Source organism: Nematolebias whitei, chromosome 8 (genome assembly GCF_014905685.2).
Source record: "Nematolebias whitei isolate Nwh7 chromosome 8, NemWhi1, whole genome shotgun sequence".
Taxonomy (NCBI): Eukaryota; Metazoa; Chordata; class Actinopteri; order Cyprinodontiformes; family Rivulidae; genus Nematolebias; species Nematolebias whitei.
This window is the reverse complement of record NC_056505.1, coordinates 42,598,109-42,614,279: the sequence shown is the minus strand read 5'-3', so window position 1 is coordinate 42,614,279 and position 16,171 is coordinate 42,598,109. Positions and strand designations below refer to the sequence as shown.

General features: G+C 45.8%; 1 protein-coding gene across 1 annotated transcript in view; it reads right to left on the bottom strand.

Annotated features, from left to right (window-relative positions):
• cacna1ba (calcium channel, voltage-dependent, N type, alpha 1B subunit, a) overlaps positions 1-16,171 on the bottom strand; it is a 668,325-nt gene that overhangs the window by 119,326 nt on the left and 532,828 nt on the right. The window contains exons 43-45 of the mRNA XM_037680745.1: positions 3,187-3,337; positions 2,520-2,647; positions 1,332-1,428 (exon numbers count right to left, since the gene is read on the bottom strand). Coding sequence (XP_037536673.1) covers positions 1,332-1,428; positions 2,520-2,647; positions 3,187-3,337 — 376 coding nt within the window. The remainder of the gene's footprint in view (positions 1-1,331; positions 1,429-2,519; positions 2,648-3,186; positions 3,338-16,171) is intronic.

Below are 16,171 nucleotides of genomic sequence, written 5' to 3'. Positions count from 1 at the left end.
TAGTAAACAGCCATCAGTGTGCTAATGACCCATTGTTAGGCTGATGGTCCTTCTTGAGCATGTGATCAGCTGGTTTTGGTTGTCAGCAGCAAACTGGTTGATCCACTCTGAGAAGGTGCTATTTAAGAGACTGAGCTGAAAACAGCACCTCAGACTGAGGAAGTCTCTTGGATGAGAGACGAAACGTTTCTAGATTTTTTTGCTTTGTTTTTTTTTTTTTTGAATGTCAAGAGGACCAGATTGAATGTTTTTGGATCAACAAATGATGCTGATTCATGATGCTGTTTTACTACTCACTGTTCATTGTACTCATTGTGGAAAAACCTCTGAGGTGTTTACAGAACAGCTGGTATAAAATACACAAAGATGAAGTCTATATATCAATCAGGTGACTTCTAAAGCAAATTGGATTTTAAGGGGATCAGAGTAAAGTAGGCTGAATACAAATGTGCGCTATACTTTATAGAATATTTAGTTTTTTTCAAAACTACATATCATTTTATTTCCACTTTGTTTTAATGTGACAAAATGCTGAAAAGTTGAAGGGTTGCATTTACTTTTACAAAGCCCCGGTGAATTACTTGCTACCAATCTGCTAATAAAACCTGGATAAATCGTACTGGTATGTGCTGTGAGGCACAACACACCTACATTACATAATAAAGACTGCATTCTGTTTACAGCCCCTTTGATAGCTATTTATGCACATGGTAACAAATAGCTTCCATGGTTCAAATACATCTAAATACAGATCACCAGTAAATGTTGGGTTTTAAGAAGTGTTTCTATCGATGCTGTGCCACACTAGCATTTTAGGCCCCGCACGCATTTTCCATGATTGACGTGAACATGAGTGGAAAAATGGGAGGGAATAAGCAGCAAAGGTGGGTGCACAAACTGGAAAGAAAACATGTTTCTCCTACAGAAAAAAAAACAAACATAATCACATACAGACACCTACACGTAAACACACTGCTTCACAAAATAAAACCCATACTAGACCGTTGGATTCAAAGGAAATAGTGATATACCAAAAATGAATAAATAAATATTGAAATTTATTACGTTTTTAATTAAATTTTGTTTCATTATCATTATTTATCATAAGTGCTATCCCATTAAAACAGTTATGCTCAACAGCAACAGAAGTTAAAGGTGGCAAACAACTGGTCCAGGGTTCTGGGGTTTACACCAAAAATATCAAGAGCCATATCAAATCAAAGTAAAGAAAGAAAGGAACACTGGAGAGCACAGACATTGGCTTGGGTTCAGTCCAAGGGGAGAAAGGTTTTCAAGCACAGGGAAGAAGGTGAAAGAAGAGTAGGGTCTACCTTGTAGGCGACTCTTGGTGGACATTTCTTTCCCAAACCTAAGGGTGGGGACATATGGAGCAGCATCTGATACATATCGAGGTACTTGATACGGCCACTTCACAGGGTTGAAAATCAAACATAAAGAGAACACAAAAACAGAAGGATGGGGGAGAAATCAACAGGGGAACAATGGAGAGGAAAGACAGAAATCTGTTGTCAATAGATTTCCTAGAGTGAGATGTAAGGTGGATGCCATCCTTGGCCACTATGTCAGGGCACAAGGATGCATCACTGTGGATACAGGACACCTGAGAGGAAAGCTGGAATGGCACATAGTAAGTCTGGTCAGAGAAGAGAGGAGGGGAGGACAGGAAACAAGATTAACAGGAAAGACGGGCCCAGTACGCATGGTGAAGGGTTGAAAGAGAAATTACAGCTTTGTAATGAAAATTTCTGCAACAGCATGCCAACAGACATCTCACTGGTACTTCATTCAGGGTGCCGGAGACAAAGGTTTCAATGCCAGTTGGAACGGTTCTGTTTCTGTTTTGAGCCTGGTTTACACTGAAATAACATTCAAAAGACTTTTGAACTGATCTAAATAGACTGACCACGTATCCTTCATGTAGAAAGGTAAAATTTGAAATTGTGATGTATCTAAAATATTTCTGCTTTCTAAACATTATGAACTACAAAGCTGGCATGACAGGTGGCATGTTGGTACAATGCCGTAGCTTTGAAAGCTTTGTTTCCTCTTCGGCATCATCAACCAAAGCCAGACAGTTTAGATGGGTGAGTGCTAGTGGATAGGCGATTTCAGTGGTGCACAGCCATTCAATAAAATGTATTTTGGCATAGAGGTACACAAAGCACCCTGGAGATGGAAATGTCTGGTAATTTGCAAACCTTGTACGCTACCCTATTAGGGCAGTTCTTTCCTAAGCCAAGGGGGGGTGAGATAACACGTAACAAATAGTACATATCCATATAGGAAATCCGTCCACTGAAAAAAAACAAGCACAAAATAAATGTTCAGGACATCTTCAAGCATTGAGCTCACTGCATACAACAAGGTATTAGAACGAGGCCAGGGTAGGAGGCTCTGCTTAGTCCCCTCAGCCACAAACAGGGTTGGGAGAAATATGGTTAGAGTTCTGATTCTCTCCACTTGTATGATGTAAGCTGTTTGCAGAGCCTTAAACGTACCAAGCAGCAGGGTCGTACTCGGCCCAAACCCGGATAAACTCATCGAGGTGATGAGGTCCCAGGATGGAGGAGTCTCTGGTAAGGTACTCAAAGTTATCCATTATGACAGCCACAAACAGGTTCAGCATCTGGAAGATACAAAGTAAGAGGGAATTGGGCCTTGGTCTGGTTGCAGTACTGCCGTGATTCATTAAAACACAGCTCATTCAAGTGTTGCTTTACGCTTTAATCAATTTTGTCATGACCAGTTAGTGATGACTGCTGCACTAAGGTGAAGTGTAATTAGATTTCATACAAAAAGGTTCTGATACTGGTCTGGGTTAGAAATGTAACAGATGTAGGCAAAAGCCAATTTGTTGAGGCAGTAAACTGAACAAAAAAACTCCAATTGGCCATTAAAAAATTGATTAAAATGACCACGAAAACCTCACAAATTTCAAGAGAAATTAAATTAGCCTCTCAAACAACAAGCAACATAAACAGGTTGTTCATTCTCTAAACTAATTAGTTTTCATAGCAACACACTCTGAAAATACTAAAATTACATTAAACAGAGTTACTTACAAATTATTTTACACCTATATAAAGTCCTGTGAGCTGAAATATTTTGATAACCTTTGCAGATTTAATTAAGTTGACAGCACTAAATGAGCGTAATGCTACTGACCAGGAAAGAGCACAGGAATATGAAGGAGACAAAGTAGAAGTAGGCAAAGTCACTGCCGCACTCCTTCCCGTGGGTCCCTGAGCGCTCATCGCAGGCTCGGTGGCTCAGACATGACAGCATGATCTCATGCCAGGCCTCTCCGGTTGCACTTCTGATGTATAATTTTGAAAGAAGAAGCAAAAAACAGAAGTATTCAACAATAGCTGAGAGATCAACAGGGAGTATTTTGATTTATTTGAGTTTTTTATGTATTTGTTATTTCATTAGCTCGCTCATCATGTAGAAAGGCTTTTTCTGCACCGTATAATTTTTTCCTGACACGTCAGACCACATAAGATCCATTGAGATCACACTTAGTCAAAATAAGGCCCCCTTATCCACGTGATGATAGACTGTGCTCCCCTCTGTGAAGGAGGAGCCTAGGTCCTATATATTTGTAATGCCATGTGACATCCGGCCTTCTGGTCCTTGATCTTACGTCGAAAATGCATTGGAGGCCATCGCTGTAACTGTAATTTTTCTTGCCTTGATTTAATTCATCCATCCATCCATCCATCCATCCATCCATCCATCCATCCATCCATCCATTATATTTACCCGCTTTTTCCATTTTTGGGTCACGGGGGTTGCCGGTGCCCATGTCCGGCAATCACTGTGCGAGGGGCGGGGTACACCCTGAACGGGTCGCAAGTCCATCACAGGGCCACATAGACAAACAACCATTCACTCTCTCACTCACACCTAGGGACAATTTAGAGTTACCAATCAGCCTAACATGCATGTTTTTGGTCTGTGGGAGGAAACCGAAGTACCCGGAGAAAACCCATGCATGCACGGAAAGAACATGCAAACTCCACCCAGAAAGGCCCCCGGACCGGGATTTGAACTGGGGACTTGCTCCCTGAGAGGCAGCAGCTTTACCAGTTGCACCACCGTGCTGCCCGCCTTGATTTAATACAAATGGTAAAACTGAATTCACATTTTCCTTGATTTATTAAGATGGTGTGAGTTACTACTTCTGAGGGAGGTCTGAGCCAGGTGCCTCCTGAGCTAGAGGTGGGCCTGGGGTCCGGCAGGACACACAATTAACCAGTAATGGCCAACAAGCTTTTGCAGTGCAAGCTGCTGTGGGCCCCGAGCTACTGCAGCTAACTGTGGGCCTCAGGCCTCCTCTCAGACCCCAGGTCCGCCTCCAGTTCATGAGGCCCGTGGCTCGGACCTCCCACAGAAGTATCACTCACACTATCTCAATTAAAAAAAAAAAAGGTGAATTAAGTTTTACCAATTGTATTAAATCAAGGCAGGAGAAAAACGTTGGTTACGTACTGTAACCCCAGATTCTATGAATATAGGCGTAGCCCTTTAAGAGCTGTCGCTTAGTGGGTTTATCCCGTTATGCGCTAGCATCATACTGAAAAAATTAGTCCACGCCCACCTGCTGTGTGGGCCCCACCCGATCCGTATAAATTACATTAAGAGCGGGTAATCTGCTCCCAAATAGCTTATTCTTTTCTTCAGCTATTCAGGAGCCAGTGAGGCCCGACGCTTAAAGGGCTACGCCTATATTCATAGAATCTGGGGTTACAGTACGTAACCAACGTTCTATTTCATATAGGCTTCGCCCTTTAAGAGCTGTCGCTTAGTGGGTTAAGGGCGAAGCGGATGTGGTCCTCGCCTCACTGGGTCCATTCGAACACAGTAAGAAACGGAAGCTTGCCCAAAAAACGTCTTGTCACTCAGCTCCCCATGTGCATAACTACGCATCGCGTAATTGTGTGCCATGCACAGACGCATGTTGTGTAACTATGCGTTCTGACAAAGCATGAATGCCCCGGAAAAAAATTTTCAACGGGGGAAGATGTTGAAAAGAGGAGGGGGTGGGGGGGGCATGAAGCAACTGATTCATGATTGAACAGTATAAACAGATTAATATCAATGAACTGATTATTGAACAAATGAACTGATTGGTAACCATAGTCATGAACTGATTAGTGACAATAGAACCAAAATCACAAACACAACTTGTGACTGATAACAACATCTCACACTGTGAAGCATGCAGACAGATGTGAGTTTAAACAGAGTTCCATGAGAACAACAATATTCATTCTGTTAGAGCACTAAGGACAGAATGTGTCATGGAACGAGCCGTTACATCACGTAGGTAAAAGCGAATAAATGAGCAGGGTGTTGACCATGCAGCCGCAGTGCAAATGTCCTGCATTGACATACCATTATGCAGAGCAGTCGAAGATGCGATACCCCTGGTTGAGTGTGCTTTGAGTTTGACAGGAGGCTCTAGATCTGATGCTCTGTAGGCTTCAGAAATGGCCTCACACAGCCAGTGTGACAAGCGCTGGGTGGATAACGGGCGGCCTGCAGCCTGAGCCTGTATCAGCGCTTCCTGTCTGGAGTGAGACAGGAGCAGCAAGTCGTCCAGGTAAAACAAAACTCTCATCCCTGCTCTGTGCAGTGGATGCAGGGCTGTCTCCACACACTTTGAGAACGTACGAGGCGCGAGGGAATACCCGAAAGGCAGCCTGTTGTACTGGTACTTCATCCCTTGAAAGGCGAAACGCAGAAATTTTCTGTGTTTTGGGATGATCGGTATGTGAAAATAAGCATCTTTTAGATCGATGGAAACAAACCAGTCGTTTTTCTGGATGTTGTCCAACAGCTGTCTGTTCGTCAACATGTGAAAAGGTCTGTTCATGATTGCTTTGTTGAAAGCTGACAGATCCAGAATCGGTCTCATCCCTCCGGTCCTTTTGGGGACCAGGAAGTAGCGTGAGTAAAACCCTGTGTTTTCCTCTTCGTTGGGAACTCTTGAGATTACACCTTTTATCAGAAGCTCTTGGACTTCTGCATTTAAGGCTGAGACTTGGTCTGGTGATGACAGGACCGTCTCTATAACTCCTCCGAACGGAGGGGGTCGGGTTGCAAACTGCAGCGTGTAACCCTTGCATAACACTCTGTCCATCCATCTGTCCGGCGAACAGGTTTTTTGCCACTCTGCGTAACGTTCGTGGAGTGGACGTGCGTTTAAATGATGTGCCGTGTTTTGAACGGATGTCATCCAAACCTCCGCCTCGACCGCCGTCATGCGTCGCGGAAATGTTTTCCGCGTGACCCAAGGCGAGGCTTCCTCGAAAGGGCTGATCTGCGCGCGCCCGTGCGCTGTGTCTGGATCGCGGACCAACCTTCATGTCCGGGCGGGGCGGTGTGTGCTGAGGCGAGGCGTGTGTCAGCTGATGACGTCGTGAGGCTGCACGTTTAACGTCGCTGTGCGAACGTTGAGAGGTGGAGGGCGTGACGTCATCAACGCCGTGCTGTCGAAGTGAAGGTTGTGAGCCTCGCGGGAGCGCACGTTTTCTCTGGAGGGACGCGCGCCGCTCTCGTTGAGGGCGGGGCCCGTCATTGGATTCATTCAGCTGTCTCACGCTTATGCCGCCGTGAGCTGCTGATCGCTGAGACGCGATGGATGACGGCCGCTCGCGTTCGCTCAGGAGAGGCGTGTGTTGTTTTCGCTGAGAGCGGGGACCTCCACCGGACCCGGCCTGCGGTCCCACATTTATCCCGATGTGAGCCGGTGAGCGCCGGGCAGCTGTGCGTGCATCATCAACACAGCGCCGTTTGGATGGAGGCTGTTTGCCTCGCTCGGGTGCGCGTTTAACACCGCTTGGGTGGTGATCGAGCGGTTCTGATTGACAACAAATTATTTCGCTTACCGTGGTGTCACGTGAGCGTCTGGGCATGTGATGGAGCGACGGTGGATTTAAAAAACCTTTATTTAAGGACACCGGCTCTCTCTGTGTGGAGGATGTGTGTGTAGCGGCTGTGAGCTCATCCAAACTTACAGACTGGCTAAAAACAGGCATTTTGATCTTTGAAAAATCATTTATTTCAATTCCTGTGTCATTTATACACACATCCTCCGCAGACCGTCATTTCTTAAATCTTCTCCCTCGAGAGCTCTGCGGTTTGTTTGCCCCGAGCGCCGTCTGCAGGCGATCTCTGGGGAAACGCTGAAGTGCAGGCTGCCGGACTGAGGAGGGGTGGTCTCTGGCGGGCGGGGCTGGTGGTGGAGCTGGGCGAGATGAAGCTGCTGCTGCCGTGGAGCGTCGATGTTTCTGCCTCTGCTCTCGACGGTCTCTCCAGCGGGCTGGGGGACGGGATGAGCCGCGCGGCTTGATGAGATGGCGCACAGCTTCCGACATCTCCTCCGACTGCTTCGAATTCGCCAGCATGGTCTTCAAGCTGCTTCCGAACAGCGCGTCCGATGAGATGGGGCCCTCCATCAGGTCTTTGTGCAGCTTTTCCGGCAGCAAGGGAGATTGACGAAGCCAGGTGGACCGTTGGATTACCGTCATCCACGCTGCAATCCTCGACAGGCAAACCGTGGAAGCGGCGCACATGTTGAGGATGGCGTCTGCCGATTTACACAGGGAGCTCTTTGTCTCCTCCGGCAGGTCTGAGGCCTCCAGCCTTTTCGACATGCTAAATGCTAACAGCGCCACGTTGTTGTTAGCCGCGGCCGCCTGAAAAGCACACTGGTGGGCTCTGTTGGAGAGCGCGGTCACCGCCTGGTCGTGTTTCCCTGGAGGGACGGGACGCTTCTCCAGCCTGGACAGCTTCGCTCCGAAGGCTTCCGCGAGGCTTGGCTCAAGGGGGGGTACCGAGGGATAGCCCCGCTCGGTGAACCCCTCCACTCTGGTGATGGGGGCGTAAGTGGAGACAGGCGCCCTTAACCTACCAGGACCGGCTGCGGCCTCGTTCCAGTACGCTGTCACCGCTGGAAAACGAGGCCAAATGGGATCAGGACGGCGAGCCGGCGTGGAGCCAAACCTTCCCGCAAGATCATCCGATCTGAGCGGGGGGGTGAGGGGACGGAGAGCCCCTTTACGCTAGCAGCTTCCCGGATAATGGCGGGCAGCTCCGAGAGGAGCGCGCCCACGGCAGGGAGCGGTGTGGTCGCTGAAGCGGGAAACCCCGGGGGAGTCGAGCATCCGCTCGGCCTCCCTCTTTCCAACACTGCGCTCCCCGGGAGGGAACGAGCGTCGGGGCTGCTGCTAGCGTCACCGGTCCCAGAGGAATCATCCGATTCACTCCGAGAGCCGGCGTCGAAGAAATCCATGGCGTCGTCCAGCGAGCAGTCTCCCGCCACGGACAGGCAGTCCTCGATGGTAGCCTTAAACAAGGCTGCTCTCCTCTGCCTTTCCTCCGGTGGAAGTTCGTCACAGAGGTGGCAGGAGGAAGCGCGGGCGACGTGGCGGGGACCCAGGCATCCCTCGCAGGTGTCGTGCCGGTCGAAGCTAAGCAAGTAACCGGTCTTGCAGGAGGGACACAAGCGGATGGTGCTGGAGCTGGACATCTCGACGAAAAGGTCAGTTGTTTTTTTATTGTACTAGCTTGCTGAAGAAAAATGGGAGCAGATTACCCGCTCTTAATGTAATTTATACGGATCGGGTGGGGCCCACACAGCAGGTGGGCGTGGACTAATTTTTTCAGTATGATGCTAGCGCATAACGGGATAAACCCACTAAGCGACAGCTCTTAAAGGGCGAAGCCTATATGAAATAGAATTAGTTTTTACAGCTCTGGCCTCTCGGATACACAATGTGAGATCCTGGAACGGAACATGATATGATTATACATATTGAAAATAGCACTGTTTGTCATTAATAACCCTAAAGGGCAAAGGACTGTACTTATAAAAAGCCTTTATAATCAAGACACTCAAAGCTCTTTACAACACAATCAGTCTGTGCCCTCATTTACCTGCACACACACATTCATACAGCACTCTACCACGCACTCAAATTCATGCAGCACTTTACAACAAACAATCAAACAGAACTCTACTACACACAGAAACACACACATTCACAAAGAACTCAACTACACACACATACAAACAGCACTCTAGTAGACACACGTTCATACAGCAGTCTACTACACACATTCATAAAGCACTCTACAACAGACACAATCACACAGTACTCTAAAACACAATATTACAGCACCCAACTAAACACACATTAATACAGTACTCTACTACACACAAATTCATGCATCACTCTACTATGCACACATTCATACAGCACTCTACTACACACACATTCATATAGCACTCTACTACACATACATATTCACACAGCACTGTATTACACACACAGTCATGCAGCACTCTACTACACACACATTCTTACAGCAAAGTACTAAACACACACACAATCATACATCACTAATTACACACCCGCACATTCATACAGCACTGTACAACACACACATTCATTCAGCTCTCTACTGCATACACACATTCATACAACACTCTACTACACACATTCATACAGCACTCTGCTACACACACATTCATACAGCCCTCTGCTACACACACATTCATACAGCATTCTACCACACACACACGCAGGTTTGTTTTGCTATCTTTATGGGGCCTTTGCATTGACTTCCATTCATTTTTCATTCATTTCTATAGCCTAACCATGACCTTTATCCTTAATCTAACCATTACCAGTACATACCTAACCCTAAACCTAACACATCCTCAATTCACACCTTAGTCCTAAACCTAGCCCCTAACCCACCAACGGGACTTCTTCTTATGGGGCCCGGGCTTTGGGCCCCATAAGGAGCAGTTGGTCCTCACAATGCAGTATAAGTTGGAAAAATGGGCCTCACAAAGTAGCATAAACAAGGACACAGACACACACACACACATTCAAACAGCACTCTGCTATGCAGAAAGAACAAATAAAAATCAGAATCAGAATCAGTTTATTATCGCCATGTCAATGAACGAGGTTCACAAACTAGGAATTTCCTTCGACATAAGGTGCGAATAGTAGTAAAGTAAAATAAAGTAAAAATTAAGTACAAATTAAGTACAAATGAGAACATTACATAAGGCATAAGCCTGTGTACACCCACAAATAGTCAAATTAAAAACATAACATAACCATATGTACACCCATACAATAGAAAACAATAAAAAAGCTTAGAAAACAGTACAGATGGAGAAGGAGGAAAAATGAGAAGACAACACACAATCAAACAGAACTCTATTACACACAGAAACACACACACACACCTTCACAAAGAACTCAACTACACACACATTCAAACAGCACTCTAGTAAACACACTTTCATACAGCACTCCTACTGACATTCATAAAGCAATCTACAGGTCCTTCTCAAAAAATTAGCATATTGTGATAAAGGTCATTATTTTCCATAATGTAATGATAAAAATGAAACTTTCATATATTTCAGATTCATTGCACACCAACTGAAGTATTTCAGGTCTTTAATTCTTTTAATACTGATGATTATGGCATACAGCTCATGAAAACAGAAAAAATGCCTGTCCCAAAAAATTTGCATATTTCATCCCACCAATGAAAGACAAGTGTTTTTAATACAAAAAACGCCAATCTTCAAACAATCATGTTCAGTTATGCACTCAATACTTGGTCGAGAATCCTTTTGCATGAATGACTGCTTCAATGCGGCGTGGCATGGAGGCAATCAGCCTGTGGCACTGCTGAGGTGTTATGGAGGCCCAGGATGCTTCGATAGCAGCCTTAAGCTCATCCAGAGTGTTGTGTCTTGCGTCTCTCAACTTTCTCTTCACAATATCCCACAGGTTCTCTATGGGATTCAGGTCATGAGAGTTGGCAGGCCAATTGAGCACAGTAATACCATGGTCAGTAAACCATTTACCAGTGGTTTTGGCACTGTGAGCAGGTGCCAGGTCGTGCTGAAAAATGAAATCTTCATCTCCATAAAGCTTTTCAGCAGATGGAAGCATGAAGTGCTCCAAAATCTCCTGATAGCTAGCCGCATTGACCCTGCCCTTGATAAAACACAGTGGACCAACACCAGCAGTTGACATGGCACCCCAGACCATCACTGACTGTGGGTGCTTCACACTGGACTTCTGGCATTTTGGCATTTCCTTCTCCCCAGTCTTCCTCCAGACTCTGGCACCTTGCTTTCCGAATGACATGCAAAATTTGCTTTCATCCAAAAAAAGTACTTTGGACCACTGAGCAACAGTCCAGTGCTGCTTCTCTGTAGCCCAGGTCAGGCGCTTCTGCCGCTGTTTCTGGTTCAAAAGTGGCTTGACCTGGGGAATGCGGCACCTGTAGCCCATTTCCTGCACACACCTGTGCACGGTGGCTCTGGATGTTTTTACTCCAGATTCAGTCCACTGCTTCCGCAGGTCCCCCAAGGTCTGGAATCGGCCCTTCTCCACGATCCTCCTCAGCGTCCGATCACCTCTTCTCGTTGTGCAGCGTTTTCTGCCACACTTTTCCCTTCCCACAGACTTCCCACTGAGGTGCCTTGATACAGCACTCTGGGAACAGCCTATTTGTTCAGCAATTTCTTTCTGTGTCTTACCCTCTTGCTTGAGGGTGTCAATGATGGCCTTCTGGACAGCAGTCAGGTCGGCAGTCTTACCCATGATTGCGGTTTTGAGTAATGAACAAGGCTGGGAGTTTTTAAAAGCCTCAGGAATCTTTTGCAGGTGTTTAGAGTTACGTCGTTGATTCAGATGGTTAGGTTAATAGCTTGTTTAGAGAACCTTTTCATGATATGCTAAATTTTTGGGACAGGCATTTTGGGTTTTCATGAGCTGTATGCCATAATCATCAGTATTAAAACAATTAAAGACCTGAAATATTTCAGTTGGTGTGCAATGAATCTGAAATATATGAAAGTTTCATTTATATCATTACATTATGGAAAATAATGACCTTTATCACAATATGCTAATTTTTTGAGAAGGACCTGTACAGAAGACACAATCATACAGTACTCTAAAATACATTATTACAGCACCCTACTAAACACACATTTGTACAGCACTCCACTACAGACACATTCATACAGCACTCCACTACAGACACATTCATACAGCACTCCACTACACACACATTTAAACAGCAATCTACAACACATACATTCATACAGCACTCCACTACACACACATTCATACAGCACTCCACTACACACACATTCATACAGCACTCCACTACACACACATTCATACAGCACTCCACTACACACACATTCATACAGCAATCTACAACACACACATTCATTCAGTACTCTACTACACACACTAATTCAGCACTGTTTTACACACACATTCATAAAACTTGCTGGGGGTGTTCAGAAACAATACCAAAAACCAATTAAACGATGTCTCAACATCGACAAAAGAAGTGATTAAGCAACCAGAAAAACAACGTTTCAACATCGACAAAAGTAGTGATTAAGCAACTTGAAAACGATGTTTCGGTGCGTCACTCACTCTGACTGTCAGATTTGATCACGTTATTGCATCTGATAACATCACCCTAACTAACACCACCCCCCTGTGGTCATGGGGGATCACGAACACGGGTGAGGACGTTGGTCCATGAGCAAAAGTTAGGATGCCCTTGAGTAGTTTTAGCTGTTTGCGGCACTGAAAGAGGACTTTAAGGTCTGGAATGGAATCCAGGTCGGCTTCGGACGGAGTGTTATTCTCTGGGTCAGTCAAGTACAGCATCATCGAGTTTATCGCAGGATCCGACTTTTGAAGTTGGATGATGTCTGGATCAGTCAGCACGGGTTGTACAGAGACTGTGTTGTCAGTCGGCTTGGCTGCAGCCTGTGCACGTGTGACTGCCATTACCTCGTCTGTAGGATGTACTGACAGAATTGCAAGCAGCCAGGAGGGGTCAAAAGACCCCGGAGGGCCGTCCCCGGCTCCGTTCTTGATAGCTGATTTATCTGTCCGCAGCGACAGTGCAGCATCTGTGGTGTGGGATCCTTGGATCTCTACACCTTTAACTAACAATGGTAGGTAGTATCCGGTGGGCTCTGACCGTCTCAGCTCGCAGAGGAGGCTTTCTTGTTCAGTCAGAGTTGGGTCCACCGGTTGGGTCTCTTCGGTTTCACATGCTTTTGAAGGCTTACTTACCGGGACTGTGTTCTCTGCTAAGAGGTCCTCGGTGCCTTCTGCAGTGCCTGCTGTTGGGCAGTCTGTGACTGTCTCAGGAGGCATGAGTATTGGCAGAGGTTTGCTCACTCTGGCCCACATTGTCTGTTCATCATAATCTATAATCGCGTAAAAGCGATTTATAAAATCCTGGCCGATCAAAAATGGGAATGAGTCAACCGGAGACACATGTACCGGGTGGTATAGTGTCATCTCGCCAACCTGCATGTGAACCATAGCTATAGCTGTTTGGGTTGTCCTCGTCTCTGCGAGGCCCTGCAGTCATTTAGCACATTCTATGAGAGGTATTTCCCTGTGAACACTGTTAGTGGCGGTCCTGAGCGATGAGCTTTTGACGGGCCTCCGTCATTGATGTATGAGATCACCCGCTCACTGTGTGTTGAGGGGCTCTCACTGTTTGTAACAACAAGGTCCTGGTGGCTGTCCGTGACAGCAGTAACGGTGTTGTTTGTGTGCTCTGACTTATCTGCAATGATTTTGCCAAACAACGCGTTAGGTTGTTTGTCCGTGGCAACACCTTTCAACAATTCCAAGAACCGACGCACACTCTCTGTCTCGTCCGAGCTTAGAGGTCTGGGGCTCTCTTTCTGGATCTGCTGCGGTTTCTTTTTCATCTCAGGCTGTTCAGGCCGACGTGGTGGGGAAGCAGGTCCCCTCCTCTGGGGTTCCCAATGGGATCCCTGGTTGTATGGGTCACTTTTAGTGCCATACTTTTTACCCTTAGGGCGTTCACCCCCCTTCTGGTACAATCGTTCATCCTCTGGTTTCTTGGGAAACCATTTAGGATCCAATCTGGACCAGGGGGCACTCACCAGTTGTGGTCTGGCTGCTGGGAAACCTCGTTTCCTCTCGCCTTTTTTGGGAGGGGGAGTTGAAGCTCTCGTCCCTTCCAATTCTAACGACTGGGCAGGAATCCTCTCATCTGGGAACACCTCAATGGGTGTTTTGGCCTATGAACGGGCTTCAAAGACATTCATAGCACAACTTTTTATCTCACCAATGGATTTCTCTTTGAAATTAGCCATCATTTGCACTGACATCCTTATGTCAGGGTGGAGATTTTTGCTGAACACTTACTTAAACGGTTCTTCTTCCTCCATGTTGGCCTCGTTCCTGTAACCAAAATAAGCCTGCAAAATCCTGGAATAATATGCCCTGGGGTGCTCATTCTTACCTTGCATGACCTTGTTGGCGGCTGGATAACCGCCAGGTCCCGCGCAAGGGGAATACTCTTTCATAAGAGCGGCACATAACAGGCGGTAATCCTTTCGTGTGGCATCAGGTTGACGCTCTATGAAGGAAAACACCGTCCTGGCTGAAGTGAGCCTGATCAAACCTACTTTATCCTCAACTGTAGCGTTGGGATAGCTTCTTAATTGAAAGTCAAGGTCGTTCAGATAGGCCTTAGTGTTGGTTGAACCCAACGGCCCTGGCTCAAAGCGTTGCACATATTTCACGATTTTATGCAAATCCACTATCGAGAGCGGAGGCTGAGTGATTGGTGTTGTTGGAACAAAAATAGCACGTGGAGGTGATGCACTAGACTCACGTGGAGGTGATAGAAGGGGATTAAGTGCAGGAGGTACAGCAAAATCTTTCTGAGGTGGTGGTGGGTGTCTTGGACTCTGACTTTGTTCGTCTTTGAGTTCCAGACAACCTTGCCCCTTGTCAGAAATCTGATTTGTTGCTGTGGCAATTTTTTCCTCACAGGCTTTTAAGCGTTCACGTGATGTATGACACTTACTTTGTAAACGCACGCCTTGTTGGACTAACGCCGCTTTTTCCAATCTGCACTCGTCCAAAGCTTTTGATGTGAGCTGCAACTGTTGTTGTAGCGCATCATTGTCTGAACACAGTGCTTGGTAATTAATCCCTCCTTCATGTAGCTTCACCTCATAAGAGTCTGCTTGTAACGACAGCTGAGCTTGTGAGAGCTCTTTCTCATTTTTTAATTCATTTTCTCAGGTCTCCTTATCAAATTTAAACTGTGCCATGAGTTTTAGATACTCCTCTGTCTCCCTGTTTAACCTTTCATCAAGGGCTTCTGCCTTGTTGGCCTCCCTATAAAATTTAGCCTTTAGCAAGAGTGCTATTTTAGCCAGATGTTCATAGCTTGACTTTGTTATGGCTGTAGAAGTCATACTTTCTGCAATTTCCTTCAGCTCATCCAATAACTCTGTTGAGTTCATGCTGTCCACCTGTTCACCATATGGATGTAAGGATTCTGTTAGCAGCGTTAACGCTCTCTCTAACCAGTCCTTCTTATCACATGGAAAAATATTAGCATCTGTTACATCTGCCATGGCTTCAGCAAACCTATCTGGTTAAATAGTTGCAAACTTAGAGTTTTTAACAGGTAAATATTTTACTTAAGTGAGCAGAGAGATTCACACACTATTTTAGCTCTGGGTTCCATCAACAGTACTGTTATAAGCCAACTTTGCAATAAATGGGCCCCTGTTCAGGCCTTACCCCATAAATATTGTAAGTAAATGCCTTCTTAGCTAGTTACTTAATGTGCTTATTTTGTAACATACAATGAACCAGGCCATTTCAGTGTTATTTTACTTAAGTGCACTTAAAATTAATAAACCTGCAATTTTTCTAAAAGTCTCACAGCAACATTATTTTTAAACGCTTTTTAAGCAGTTTTAATTTACCAGAATTTGCTATTTAAACAGTACACAGAAACCAGGCTCTGAATTAACAGAGGAAAAATTGTTTAAATGCAAGACGAGTGTACAGCTTTCTTTCTGGAAAACTGTTATACTTCTTTGCAACAGCAGGTGGCAGTGTAAGCTTACTTTTACCGGTAGGAGTCTATGACAACGTCCTGTGAACCGTCCAGTTGACATCCGGCTGTTAGCCGTTAGCTAGTATATAGCACACGGTCTGACATGGTTCAAATCAACATTTATGGATGGATTTAAAGCTTCCAACGTGGCGTCTCTCAA